The 14,796-nt window shown below is 52.3% G+C and overlaps 1 protein-coding gene across 1 annotated transcript in view; it reads left to right on the top strand.

Moving 5' to 3' along the window:
* Positions 1-14,528, top strand: part of CEBPZ (CCAAT enhancer binding protein zeta) — a 348,861-nt gene extending 334,333 nt beyond the window's left edge. Inside the window, exon 16 of the mRNA XM_033935900.1 lies at positions 14,252-14,528. Coding sequence (XP_033791791.1) covers positions 14,252-14,382 — 131 coding nt within the window. The 3' untranslated portion in view covers positions 14,383-14,528. The remainder of the gene's footprint in view (positions 1-14,251) is intronic.
* The last annotated feature ends 268 nt before the right edge of the window (positions 14,529-14,796 follow it).

Raw genomic sequence — 14,796 nt, 5'->3', positions numbered from 1 at the left:
AAGCCTAGTCTATAATAGACCCAAAATACCTAGATTCCATAATAGAATACTAGCCTAATCCAATATCAGCATGCCTAACATCTAGGCAGCTGCATTTAAGACAGCCATGGAGTATTGAGCCCGACTCCCTAATCTTTCTCAGATTGGATCTTTGGATCCTGCAGATCTACGCTTTGAACAGGGGAACACCCCTGAGCCGGCACCTAGGAAACTCCAGACACAGATGCCCTTTATAATTCTGTTAAGCATCAAACACTAAACTCAGGAAATCAAAGTCAAAACACTGCACTGGATCTCTTGAGGATCTCTGCAGGGTCACATCCTGTCTCCTCATGGTTTCAAAGAAGTCTGCGCACTTGCATTTTGCTGACAATGCTGAGATACCCTCATGAAGCTTTAGAAGGGATTTCTGACCCAACAACAGAACTGATTGCGACTCCAACTTTTTGAAGGGACCAGAGGGAGCTAAGCCCAGTGCTCCCACCCCCTCCTCAAGTGCTCTGCAGCACATGGCGCATGGATGCTCCTTAGCCAACTATCCATTACAAATTAGGCAGTGGATAGTGAGTAAAGTTCATTTCTAACGATTTTGAGTAAAATTGAGATGTTTTGAGGCAGATTAATATGGATTGAAAAATCCAAGATGTCCTCTGCAATTTTGTGCCAAAAACGACTCAGGAGAGTAATATTAAAAGCCAAAAAAAATTTAAAAAGGGGTTTTCTTGAAGGTGGGGGACCTGAATCCTGGCCCCAGAAACCCCCAAAAAGTCAATTTTCAGACCCTCCGATATCTCCCATAAACAGTAATAGGCTGAACTCACAATCCTGTCAGGTGCCTGTCTGCATCAGCTTCACACAGTTGCTGGGCTGTGGAGAAGATTTTCTGCTTTAAACAAGCATGCAGATCCTCCAGAAGTTTGTCTCTTTGGGCTGCCTTTTAGTCAGGTTCTAAAAGCCTGATACCTTCAATCCCACTAGCTCCAGATGTGTCTTCGGGGTGGGGAGTTGGGGATGACACCCATAAATCTCTCAACCAATATGGGAGCCAGTCAACCTGTGCTCAAGCACCTGATTAATCAGGATTGAGTTACACTCCCAGGGGACCGAACCACAATCTGTCCACAATGGGCAGGATTCACTAAACCTCCAAACCGTATGTGATCCATTTCCGTTTGCATGCCGGCCAACCAATTCAGTAAAGGCCTGCATGCAAATGGGGACGCTCATTAATACGCCCCCTACCCACAGCCAGAGCAATCCCTGCTCATGCGCACACCCTGACAATAGTGACAGGATAAGCAGTCTCCTGTCACTGCTCCTGGACTCTCCTGCTCTCAGCCGCCATTCCCTGCAGCGCAAGCCTGTAGTTTTAAAGCAGGCCTGCACTGCGGGGAAAGGCGGCTGAGAGCAGGAGAGTCCGGCGAGCAGGGAAGAGAGATCGGGCACCGGCCTGACACACTGACCCTGCCTGACACCTCCCGCAGGCCCCGATCTCTCCTGCCTGCCCTACTCTGCTCAGATCTCTCTTGCCTGCTCCCGGACTCTCCTGCTCTCTACCACTGTTCCCTGCAGTGCAAGCCCGTGGTTTTAAAGCAGGCCTGCACTGCGGAGAACAGTGGCAGAAAGCAGGAGAGTCTGGGAGCAGGCAAGAGAGATCTGCCCGACACCCCCCAGGCCCCGATCTCTTCTGCCTGCCTTGCTCTGCTCTGCCATGCCCCTTCCCCCCTCCCCCCCCCCGGAGAAAAAGCAGGAGGGATACCAACTTCCTCCTGCCATCAGCGTTTGTTTTTTTGTTTTTTTTAAATGCATGCCTGCAGCACGGCCCTTGCCCCCCCCCCCCCCCCTCGACCGGCCAAAACAATGGCCAATCAGGGACTTCCTTAGACTCCTCCCTAAGGTACTCCCTCATTGGCTTAAGTGCCCCAGGCCCCTCCAAAGGGAGGAGCCCAAGGCGCCTCAGCCAATCAGTGCCTTAGGCTTCTCCCCGTGCATCAAATGATGCGCCAGGGCGGGGCCTAAGGCCGCTATTGGGTGGCGGCCGGCAGCAGAGTAGTAGCAGGAGGAGTTTCCTCCTGCTCCCGAAGATTTTGGAGTGGCATAGGAGCAGGAAAGAGGGTCCGGGCACCCCTCCTGCTCCCGAAGATGTTCAGAGCATCCAAGGAGCAGGAGAGACTGGGCACCCCTCCTGCTCCTAACTAGTGCTGCCCGATTCAAGAAAAAAAATTTTGATTCAATTCAATTTAGCCTATTGAATTGATTTTTCAATTCGATTCGATTTTCCTGCCCAATTGGGTGGTTTTTTTCAAACATCCTGGTGGGTTTATTTTATAGCCTCTTCACCCCCTTTGCCTTCTCCTAACCACACTGGCACTGTGGTGTAAACAAAATAAACAAACAAAAAAGACTTTTCCTCTTTCTCTTAACTCCTAGTTCACGTTTGTGGTCTAACACCAGCTCTGGTAGGATACACATTTTAAATCTGACATATTGTAATCACAAAACAGAAAATAAAATTATTTTTTCTACCTTTTGTGTCTGGTCATTATTCAAATTTTGTGGGTCTCAGGCTCTGGTTGTCTTCTGATAACTTGCATGCCAGGGTCTCCTTCTTTCTTCTTTCTCCCTGCTAACCATCCATCTTCTATCTCTGTCCTCCCCTTCCGTTTCCCTTTCCTCCCCTGGAGGTCTGGCATCTTTCCTTTTTTTCGTCTTCCTCCACAGACCCACCTTTTCTCAACTACCCTTTCATCCAGCATCTCTCCCTCCTTCCCCACCACCCCAGGGTCCACCATCTCTCCCTTTCTTTTCCCAACTACCCTCCTATCCAGTATCTCTATCCCCCATCCACACCCTCCCTTGTGTCCAACTTCTCTCCTTTTCTGTTTTTTCCTCCCTAAATCCCATTGTCCATCATCTCTCTCCTTCTCCTCTATTTTCAGACCCATTTCTTCCTCCCCAAAGTCCGGCATATGCACATCTCTTTGAACCCCCCCCTTCCCTCCTTCCGTGTACTTCTACACCAGGGCCCCCCTCCCCTGAAGGTTTGCCCCCCCCGAAGGTCTGCATCCCCCCTTGAACGCCTGTGCCACCATCACTGAAGGCCTGTTTCCCCCTTGAAGGCCTGTCCCCCCTTAAAGGTCGGCATCCCACCCCTGAAGGCCTGCCTATCCCCCCCTTGAAGACCTGTCCCCCCCTTGAAGACCTGTCCCCCCCTTTGAAGGCCTGTTCCCCCCCTTGAAGGCCTGCCTGTCCCCCTTAAAAGCCTGCATCCCACCCCTGAAGGCCTGCCTGTCTGTCCCCACTGAAGGCCTGTCCCACCCCCCACCCCGAAGGACTGCTCATTCCCCCACCCCCGGGAAGGCCTGCGTATTCACCTTGGCCTCCCACAGGAGCCTGGGGGGGGGCTCGTCATTGGCTCTCACTGCACTAATTTTGTGTGCGTTTTCTTTTCTCCTTCAAACAATGAAAGTGTTACACACACATACACACTGCCACTCCCCATCCCCACCCCGCGCCACCTTTCCTGCGAGGGCTATCCAGTAGCCTCCTGAGGCACAGGCACAGCGCCGGGATGACAAGGAACGAGTCGGGCGGACCTCTGGCATTTCTCAACTACTTCGCCGCACGGTGCAGCCGCGCCGAGGGAAGAGCGCAGTGGCTGGGCCTGGTGCCAAGAGAGAAGTCATCACCACCGAGCGCCCCTGAGGGCAGAGGCAGCCTGCGCACAAAGTGGACGGAGCGCGAGGACAGCCGCCCGCCTGCCCAACTGCAAACTTACAATTCCAACGGCTCCTGCCACTGCCCTGTCAAACGCGCTCGGCCCCCGAGGCGCAATATCCCTTTATTGACTGGCGGTGACCTGTGAAAGGGTGGGAGAGGAGGAGGTGGGAGCTCGCGTGTAACGGACTCCCCCACCTCCTCCTTATCCCTGGATTTCGTTCCATTTCTCCTAGTGGCTCGCCGGCGTGCGGACCTCGGTTTCCCAGCTCCCTCCCCCCCCCCAGAGGGACCCGATGGACTGAGGGAGAAGGAGACGGAGTGAAGCGGTAGTGGTAGCGGTTGTGGGAGCTGCAAAAACTTTCTTAAAGGGACAGTAATGTCGGCTGCTCGCCCACTCTGCACGTTCCTCTCACTTCTTAGCATCATGAGGGGGGTTTTGCTACTGGAGGGACGATCCCCCCCCCCCCCCAATAAAACACCACCTTCTGTTTTATGTTTAAATGATTTTTATTATTTCAGCAGTAAGAAGCAAATGCAAACAGTAGTACCAGTCAGGAAATAACATTTTCAACAATATAATCAGTTCCCCTCCCCTCCCCCCTCTCCCCTCCCCAAGAATCCATGGCCAGTCCAACAGCTGAGAGTGGGAATAAAATCTTAAAGATTCAAAAGTCTACTGTGAGCACGCGGTGTGAGGTCCTGCCAGAAGTGCTCCCACACATGACAAAATTTGCGACCCGGGCCAAGAGTCAAGTCTCCCACCATGCGTCTCTCCAGTGTTGCGTGCACTATCATTAGGGATCTCCATTGTGCATATGACGGGGGATCACGGGAGAGCCAGTTGGTGAGGATGGCTTTTTTTCCCATCAAAAGGGCTCTGGAGATAAATGCTGACATTCCCCTGGGTTTGGGCGAGGCTATATTATAAAATCCAAATAACTCCCTCGGTTGCGGAAGCCATCGCCTTCCCCAAAGCGATGTGGTATATAGGCCAAGATATCTCCAAAACTGTTGGATTGCGGGGCAGGCCCAAAACATGTGACTCAAAGATGCATGAGCCTGATTGCATTTCGGGCAAGAATGCGACGCAGTAATCCTCATCTGGGCTGCACGTTCCAGTGGAATGTAAAGTCTAAGAACAATTTTCAATTGCATTTCCCAGTGAGTAATATTGGGTGACACCTTCTGAATGTTCTTCAGGACCCGTTGTAACTGTTGAGCAGTCAACTGGCAATGCAAGTCCTTAGCCCACGCTGTCGCTAATATATCCAGATTCCCATCTTCTGTTTAAAAAAAGGTGACTCGAGAAACTGACGTCTGCCGGCGAGCTCTGCTGCCTTTTTTTTTTTTTTTAAGGGCCTTCTTTTCTCCATCAGCGAAAGTGGGGGGAGGGTCAGGGGAATCAGGAAGCCAGTTTTTTGTTTTGTTTTGAACCGAATCGATTCACCCGAAGGGAATCGGTGAACCGATTCGAATTGTGAATCAGGCAGCACTACTCCCAACTACAGTGGTACCTCGGTTTACGAGTGCACCGGTTTGCGAGTGTTTTCCAAGATGAGCAAAACATTCGCAAAATCGGGGCCTCGGAAACCGAGCGTGCTTCGATTTGCGAGCACCCCCCCCTGCGAACCGGCACCCTCCCCTCCCGCGATCTGGCACCCCCCCGACACCATCGGGCCCTCCCCGTTTCCATCGGGCACCCCCCCGGCGCGACCTGAGGTCCCCCCAACCCACCCGAACCCTCTTCTTACTTTTCTGTAGCCTCCGCAGCGGCACCGGCACCAGCTTGTCCTGTGCATGGTGCCGGTGCCTGAAGATCTGCTTCGTGTGCTGGGCTTTGAGAGTTCACGTTCGACGTTCAGGCCTTGCACAGGAAGCAGATCTTTAGGCACCGGCACCACGCACAGGACATGCTGGTGCCGGTGCCGCTGCAGAGGCTACAGAAAAGTAAGAAGAGGGTTCGGGTGGGTTGGGGGGACCTCAGGTTGCGGCGGGGGAGTGCCCGATGGCGGCGGGGGGGGTGCCCGATGGCGGCAGGAGGGTAGAGAGTTGCGCGGGGACAGAAATCCCACCCGTCCCCGCCAAAATCCCACCCATCCCCGTGAGGAATCCCTCCGTCCCCACCCGTCCCCGTGAGGAATCCCCTCCGTCCCCACCCGTCCCTGCGAGGAATCCCCTCCGTCCCCACGAGGAATCCCCTCCGTCACCATCCTTCCCTATAAACTTCAGAAATAGTTATTTTATTTAATTATGCTACTGAATTAAAGGCTCTGGTAGAGACCCATTTACAAATAAGCAAAGAGACTTTATTAATTTGGAAATATTAATTGGGAAGAATACATACTTTGTAAATGGGTTTCTACCAGAACCTCTAATGTAAATATAAAATATAAATACAGTGGTGCCTCACACAACGAACTTAATTGGTTCCAGGAGCAAGTTTGTTATGCGAAACGTTCGTTATGTGAAACGCGTTTTCCCATAAGAATACATGTAAAAAAAAATAATTCGTTCTGCAGCATAAAATATGCTAAGATGACATAAAAAAAGATAAATTTTTGGTTATTATTTTTATTTAGATACATCTAAAAACATAATTGTTTTTTAAAACAACACACATTTTTTAAATTTAAAGACAGACTAAGTAGAGTCTAATTTTACAGTGAGAGAGGGCAGAGTCTCAGCGGCAAAAACTGGGACTTAACTGTTCATTTTTTTTTTTTTTCTACCGTGTTTCCCCGATGATAAGGCAGGGCCATCAAATAAGACAGCCCCCCCCTTTTTAGAAAAAAATGTAAAATAAGGCACCCCCCCGCAAATAAGCCACCCACCGATACCTGCGCTTACCCGAATCGGGTGGTACGGTGGGTGACTCCGTGTGGTCCCTGGCACCCCCGACACGATCGGTGCAAGAGGGAGCTCAAGCCCTCTTGCCCCCCCGACTCCCCGACACGATCGGGGCAAGAGGGAGCCCAAGCCCTCTTGCCCCCCCGACTCCCCGACACGATCGGGGCAAGAGGGAGCCCAAGCCCTCTTGCCCCCCGACTCCCCGACACGATCGGGGCAAGAGGGAGCCCAAGCCCTCTTGCCCCCCCGACTCCCCGACACGATCGGGGCAAGAGGGAGCCCAAGCCCTCTTGCCCCCCCCCGACTCCCCGACACGATCGGGGCAAGAGGGAGCCCAAGCCCTCTTGCCCCCCCGACCCCCCGACACGATCGGGGCAAGAGGGAGCCCAAGCCCTCTTGCCCCGCCGATTCCCCAACTCCCCGACAATATCGGGCCAGGAGGGAGCCCAAGTCCTCCTGGCCACGGCGACCCCCTAACCCCACCCTGCACTACATTACGGGCAGGAGGGATCCCAGGCCCTCCTGCCCTCGACGCAAACCCCCCCTCCCCCCAACGACCGCCCCCCCAAGAACCTCCGACCGCCCCCCCAGCCGACCCGCGACCCCCCTGGCCGACCCCCACGACACCCCCAACCCCCTTCCCCGTACCTTTCTGTAGTTGGCCGGACAGACGGGAGCCAAACCCGCCTGTCCGGCAGGCAGCCAACGACGGAATGAGGCCGGATTGGCTCATCCGTCCCAAAGCTCCGCCTACTGGTGGGGCCTAAGGCGCCTGGGCCAATCAGAATAGGCCCGGGAGCCTTAGGTCCCTCCTGGGGGCAGGGCCTGAGGCACATGGTCGGGTTGGGCCCATGTGCCTCAGGCCCCGCCCCCAGGAGGGACCTAAGGCTCCCGGGCCTATTCTGCTTGGCCCAGGCGCCTTAGGCCCCACCAGTAGGCGGAGCTTTGGGACGGATGGGCCGATCCGGCCTCATTCCGTCGTTGGCTGCCTGCCGGACAGGCGGGTTTGGCTCCCGTCTGTCCGGCCAACTACAGAAAGGTACGGGGAAGGGGGTTGGGGTGTCGTGGGGGTCGGCCAGGGGGGTCGCGGGTCGGCTGGGGGGCGGTCGGAGGTTCTTGGGGGGGGCGGTCGTTGGGGGGAGGGGGGGTTTGCGTCGAGGGCAGGAGGGCCTGGGATCCCTCCTGCCCGTAATGTAGTGCAGGGTGGGGTTAGGGGGTCGCCGTGGCCAGGAGGACTTGGGCTCCCTCCTGGCCCGATCGTGTCGGGGAGTCGGGGGGGCAAGAGGGCTTGGGCTCCCTCTTGTCCCGATCGTGTCGGGGAGTCGGGGGGGCAAGAGGGCTTGGGCTCCCTCTTGCCCCGATCGTGTCGGGGAGTCGGGGGGGCAAGAGGGCTTGAGCTCCCTCTTGCCCCGATCGTGTCGGGGAGTCGGGGGGGCAAGAGGGCTTGGGCTCCCTCTTGCCCCGATCGTGTCGGGGAGTCGGGGGGGCAAGAGGGCTTGGGCTCCCTCTTGCCCCGATCGTGTCGGGGAGTCGGGGGGGCAAGAGGGCTTGGGCTCCCTCTTGCCCCGATCGTGTCGGGGAGTCGGGGGGGGGGGGCAAGAGGGAGCCAGGCGGAGAGAGGGCAGTTAAGCGCAGTGCCTGCGCGGAAGGATGCAGCTCGGGCGACTTCGTTGTGTGAAACGAAGTTCGTTGTACGAATCAAGACATAAAGTTCGTTGTGCGCAGCGTTCGCTGTGCGAGGCGTCCGTTATGCGAGGCACCACTGTACTCAGCTGATGAGAGCCCACAAACTGTCAGCTGAGGACTTCCTTTGCAATTGGCCGGGGGTCCCTTTTGCCAAGCTTGGCAGGCAGCAGTAGCGTCCCTGAGTCACAGATGCTGGCACCTCAGTGGCTCATGGATGCTGCCAGCGACTGCTGCGCTTGGTGGAGGGGAGTTCTGGCCATCTCTAGAGGAGGTCCTCTGCTGGCGGTGCTTGGGGATCCCCACCAGTCACAGCAAGGGTCAACAAGTACTTCAACACTGTAGAAATAAAACCAGAAATGCATTTCCTTTTCTTTTGAACACAAAACAAAGACATCTGCCATATATATTTCCCAAAGCTAACATATTTTAGTCAATAAATTCTGTTTTTTACCTTTGTTGTCTGGAGACTTATTTTTCCATAAAGTTGGTCCCAGTTTCTTTTTTCCATTTTCCCATCTTCTGTAAATTCTTCTGTTGCTGTCCATTGGTTCCCCCTACCATGGTCCAGCATTTATCTCTTTCTCATCTTTCGTGCCTGCCCACCAGCCCCATGCCCAACATTTCTCCTTCTATCACCCCTCTCCAACACTATGCCACATCTCTCCCTCCATTCCCTTCACCACTGTCCAATATTCCTCCCTCTTGCATCCCTTTCAATCTGTCCCATTGTTCCCTTGCCACATTTCTCACTCTCATCTTTTTCTTCCCTATCACATTCTGTACCTTCCTCCCTACGACCAAAAATTCTCCTCTTTCTTCCATTTGCCGTGTGTACACAACCATCTCTCTTTCCCGCTCATTGACACACCCACACCCAATTCTCTCTTTCTATTCCCTCCCCCACCTCAGCATCTCTTTCCCTCCCTTCCTCTCTCCCCAGTTCATGACTTCTGTGTCCAAAAATGCATTCCCTTCCACCACTTCATTCGAGTCCAGATAACAGCAGGGGTTGGAGGCAGCCTGCAGCAAGTCATATGTAGCCGACCCAGAAGTCTTCCCCCGAAGTCAGAGCTGACATCGGAGGGAAGGCTTTGCATCAGTCTGGCGGTGGCTGAGGTGTCAGGTGGAAGGGGGTAGATACTGGATGTAGGAGGTGAGAGGAGACAGACTGTAGATAGAAATGGGGAGGGATCAGACACACTGGATGAAAGGGGAAAGATAAGACAAGCTGGAATGCCTGGGGAGAGAGAAAAAGACAGATGATGGATGTAAAGAAAAGGAGAGGGGAGGAAGACATTGATTGGAAAGGAGGAGAAGGGGAGGTTACGGATGGAAGGGAGGAAAGAGAAAGATGGAGCAGACACTGAATAGAAGGGGGAGAAAGAAATGAAGCAGATGCTGGGCTGAAAGGGGGGGAAAGATGGGCAGATGCTGGATGGAAGGGGGAGAAAGAAGGGTGGATGATGGATGGGATGACAGAGGGGGCAGAAAGGAGGAAGAGAGGAGACAGATCAGATGCTGGGCAGAAGCAGCAGATAGAGGGGCAGATGCTGGATGGAAAGAGGAGGAGGGGCAGATGCTGGATGGAAAGGGACCTCAGGTCAGCATCTGAATGGCCGTGCAAGTCTACATGGATCCAAATGGTGCCACACACTGCTAGACCCCCCCCCCCCCAGTCCATTGTGCTTTCTAGAAGCCAGTATTGTGGTGCCGCCTGGTCCCTGCTAGGTTTTCTCCCCCTAGATTGGGACAGACTGTGCTTTTGCTAGCAGAGGCAGAGTGGTGAGCCTGCACGATGGCGCAAACTAGCCCCCCTCCCCTCCCCACCCCACCCCACAAGTGTCCTCCACCCAGAACAGGACAGAATCTGGGTTCCTGGTGGCTGAGCAGTGAGCCTACCAAGGCATCCCCTACCGAGAATGGAACCAACTCTGCATTCCCGGCCTTTGTTGGTCTGGTGCCCCAGAGTAAGAAGACTTAGAGCAGGGGTGCCCACATTTTATGGGCTTGCGAGCTATTTTTATAATGACTAAGTCAAAATGATCTACCAACAATAAAATTTAAAAAACACAAAGCACAATGAAAGGCAGAGAAAATGTTAATTATTCATATTCCGGGTTTTTTCAAAGAGGTCACGGCAGATGACTCTATGCAATGTCACCTCGATAACAAAATACAAAAATACACAAATACACCCCCTCCCTTTTTACTAAACCACAATAGTAGGTTTTAGCACAGGGAGTTACGCTGAATGCCTCGCGCTGCTCTCAATGCTCATAGGCTCCCTGTGCTAAAAAACGATATTGCGGTTTAGTAAAAGGGAGCCATAGTGCAAAATATAGACAGCAGATATAAATTCTCAAAACAGACACATTTTGATCACTAAATTGAAAATAAAATCATTTTTCCTACCTTTGCTGTTTGGTGATTTCATGAGTCTCTGGTTGCACTTTCTTCTTCTGACTGTGCATCCAATCTTTCTTCCTTTCCTTCAGCCTCCTGTATGTTTCCTCTCCTCCAGACCTCATTCTCTCCCCCAGCTTTTTCTTTCTGTCTCCCTGTTCCCCCTTCTTTCTGTCTCCCTGTCTGCCCCCTTTCTTTCTTTCTCCGTGCCCTCCCCCAAGCCACTCGGTTTGCTGCCACCGCCATCGGGGAATAGCCCCCAAGCCACCGCTGTCCCAAACTTTCCCTGCAGAAGCGTCGCGCTGACCAGCATTCCGCTCCCTGACGTCAATTCTGACGTAGGAGAGGAAGTTCCGGGCCAACAAGGCATTTCTCCTCATTCCATCCAGGCTGAGCCCCATCTCTCCTTGATCCAGCATTTCCCTTCTGTGTTTGTCAGAATTACCATTCCACCTATTTTCCAGCATCATCCTTCTTTGTGTCCATCTCACCTATATCCCTATCTCACCACTTTTTCAGAATCTTCATTTGTCTCTGTCCTTGTCTTTACCCCATGTTCACCATTTGCCCTTTCAATGTCTTTATCTCCCCCCCCCCACTTTTTCAGCATTACTTCTATGTCTCTATTTCACCTCCTCTTCATGTCCCCTCTGTATCTCTATCCTTATTCAGTAGGTCCTGCTTACCCTTTCTCTTCTTTGTGTCACTATCTCCATTTTCAACTTTCCCCCCTTTTCCTTTGTTACTGCACCCGGTAGCCAGAATCTTTCCACCCTCCCTCCACTCCGGCCCAGCCCAGTATGAAATATTTCCTTTTGTTTCCCTCTCCTCTCTCTCTCTTTCTCTCTCTCTCTCTCTCTTCTCCTCCCTCACCCACGAGTCCTGCATCTGGCCTTCTACCTGCACCTGGCAACACCCCCCTGCTCCGCGGCTCTCTTCAGCAACTCGTCAGCAGCGGTGATCAAGACAAGCTGCCGACATCGAGGCCTTCCCTCTATGAGTCCCGCCTTTGTGGAAAAAGGAAGTTGAAACAAGCGGGACTCGCAGAGGGTAGGCCCCGACGTCAGAAGCTTGTGTCGATCGCTGCTGCTGAGTTGCCGAAGAGAGCCACGGAGCAGGGGGTGTGGCAGGAAGCAGGTAGAAGGGAGAGGGAGATAGGAAGGCTGTAGAAGCTCCGGAGCATGACACCGACCCCGGCCAGGATGATTTCTTTTTCAGGCTGCTGCTGCCGCTGCCACCCCCACCCAAAATGACAAAAACAGCCTAATGCCCGCGTCGGCGTCTTTGACGTCGGGGAGAGGAAGGCTGATAGGCCCGGTAGATCGGGACTGCAACACGAGTCTATCACGGAGCCCGGGATGGGCTCAGCGATCGACTCACGTTGCCTTCCTGAACTACCGGTTGATCGCGATCGACGTGTTGGGCACCCCTGACTTAGAGCCATAGCGCACGAGAGAGACTCCCACGGGGTTGAAAACAGCCTACCTAAATTCTGGCGATGCAGGCATGCAGCTTACAAGTCCGGCGTCGCGGCGGGAAATAGCCATGCTGAGCAGTGAGCTCAGCACGTACACAGATGAAAGCCTTGCTTGCTGATTGGTCCGGCGGCACGGCGGGGCCGCCGGACCAATCAGCAAGCAAGGCTTTCATCTGTGTACGTGCTGAGCTCACTGCTCAGCATGGCTATTTCCCGCTGCGACGCCGGACTTGTAAGCTGCATGCCTGCATCGCCAGAATTTAGGTAGGCTGTTTTCAACCCCGTGGGAGTCCCGTGGACCAGGGGGCGTCCCCGTGGGAGTCCCGTGGGCCAGGGAGCGTCCCCGTGGGAGTCCCGTGGGCCAGGGGGGGAACCCGCGGGATCCCCGTTCCCGTGCAGACCTCTACATGGGGGGGGTGCCCGATGGCGGCGGGGGGTGCTGGATCACGGGGGGGGGCCTTCGGGGGGAGCAATGCCGGTTCTCGTGGGGGGGAGCAGCGCTGCTGTCCTTGGGGGGGAAAGGTGGGGGGTGGAAACATATCAAAGCAAGTTTCCCTTACTTCCTATGGGGAAACTTGCTTTGATATATGAGCATTTTGGATTACGAGCATGCTCCTGGAACGGATTATGCTCGTAATCCAAGGTACCACTGTATTTTAAAGGTACCGGGGTGGGTGGATGGGCTCGGCCTGACTGCCTGGGCCGACCAGGGGTGGGCCGGGGGGTGGGAAGCCTAGGAGCAGGAGGGACTGAGCACCCCTCCTCACAACTTTTTACTGCCGGGGGTGGGTCATGCCAGTCAGTGGGGGGGAGGGCGAGGGCTGTGCCAGTCGGGGTGGGGGGGGGGGCGAGGGCCGTGCTGCATGTATGCAGCATTTAAAAAACAAAACAAAACACAAAACGCTGATGGCAGGAGGGAATTGGCATCACTCCTGCTTTTTTCTCCGGTCGAAGGTGGGGGGCAGCCGTACTTGGGGGGGTGCGTTTGAATGACAGGGTACATTTTTTTTTTTGACAGGTCTGCCTGTCTTTTTTATTCATTTTTTTTATGGAGCAGATATTTTGCGTAACACACGCAAAATATCTGTGCCATGGAAAAAAATGAATAAAAAAGACAGGTAGGCCTATCAAAAAGCCTGCAGACCTGACGGTAACTCAGTTACCGACAGGTCTGCAGCAGTCAGGTTTGCCAATAGTAAAACCCGACTCAAAATAGCCAAGCAATTGTTAGTGAATCAATCACTTGGCTATTTTGCATGGGACGATCGGGTCGGATTGCTACAAGCATTAGTGAATAGTGCAGGAGGGATATCTGGTCGTAAAGGGCTCGCAAACCGATCGGTACACGATCGGTTTGCTTAGTGAATCTAGCCCATTATTAATGCAGGCCAACTAGGTAGGGTCCTTAAAGGAAGAGTTGCCGCCCCCCCCCCCTCCCCAAGCTACAGTGATGCCTCTGGGAATACTACAGACTTCTTGAGCACTGGAAAGTCTTGTAAAATCAGATTTAAAAACTCAAAAATAATAAACCAGATGTAAAACAGAAGAAGACACCTTCATAATCCGCTTGTAGAAGAGAAACTGAGGGTGACTTACACTGCCCAGTGATAACAAGGAAGCAGAGCAGTGTTTGATGCCTTCTGCAAGTTTCCTGTGAGTATGGGGATAAAACCTATAGTCCAGACGACTGTACCCTTTGTACTGGAAATGTTTGCTACATCCATTGAGGACAGGCTTCCTTTATAATTTGGCATTGGCTATAATAAAGTATGGGAATGGAAGGAAGAGTATAAAAGAATTGAAAAATGTTACCCTGTAGGGTATTTTATTTGATAATATAGTATACTTGTTTCTGGTTTTATATGCTGCAAGTATGTTTGGATCTTATTGAAAAGATTAAAACATAAACACCATTTCAAACAATAATAGAAGAACTGACCATAGAGTTTAAAAATTGATCCTTAAATAATATGAATGAGAAGCTTTTCTATTGAATTCCAATTGCTGTAACAATGTTCTCCAATTGGATGGTGGGTAGAATGAGTGCTCAGCACTTGGTCACAGGTTGCAGTCTAGTTTGATTCATGCTCTTGGTTTTTATCTCTGTTTTTTCCTTAGGTTTCAAACAGCTCAAATGGGAAGCAGAGCGAGAAAACTGGCTTCACAACAAAGATGCCAAAAGCATTGTCAGAAAGAAAAATAAGTTTAAACAGAAAAGGATGAAAAATAAACAGAAAGTCAGAAAGTAGTTTTATACAGTTCTGTATTCAGTTCTGCATTTCAATTGATATAGTACTGTTGATTATGTTAACTCGTAAGTATTAAAAGAAGTTATATTTTAAAAGATTCAATATCCAAAACAACATTCAATATAATTCAGCACTACCTATGGTACCCAATCAAAAAGGAGAAAAGACCTGAGTGTCTAATAGGGGTTCTAAACAAACTACCCACATAGACAAGCCAATCTCAACAACTCAAGTTTGAGACCAGCAGACACATCCTTGGTCAAAAACTCCAAGATAAGTGGTATTATAGTCTAACCAAAAAACAGTTTTCATTCAAAATCCTCACTTATCTGAAAATATGGTATTCCAAAGGTTCCTTGACATAGTACTGAAACGTGGAAGGAGGGAAAAACCAGCACAGTGGAGCATAAAGTA

Source organism: Geotrypetes seraphini, chromosome 3 (assembly GCF_902459505.1).
Source record: "Geotrypetes seraphini chromosome 3, aGeoSer1.1, whole genome shotgun sequence".
Taxonomy (NCBI): domain Eukaryota; kingdom Metazoa; phylum Chordata; class Amphibia; order Gymnophiona; family Dermophiidae; genus Geotrypetes; species Geotrypetes seraphini.
This window is presented reverse-complemented; position numbering and strand designations above follow the sequence as displayed.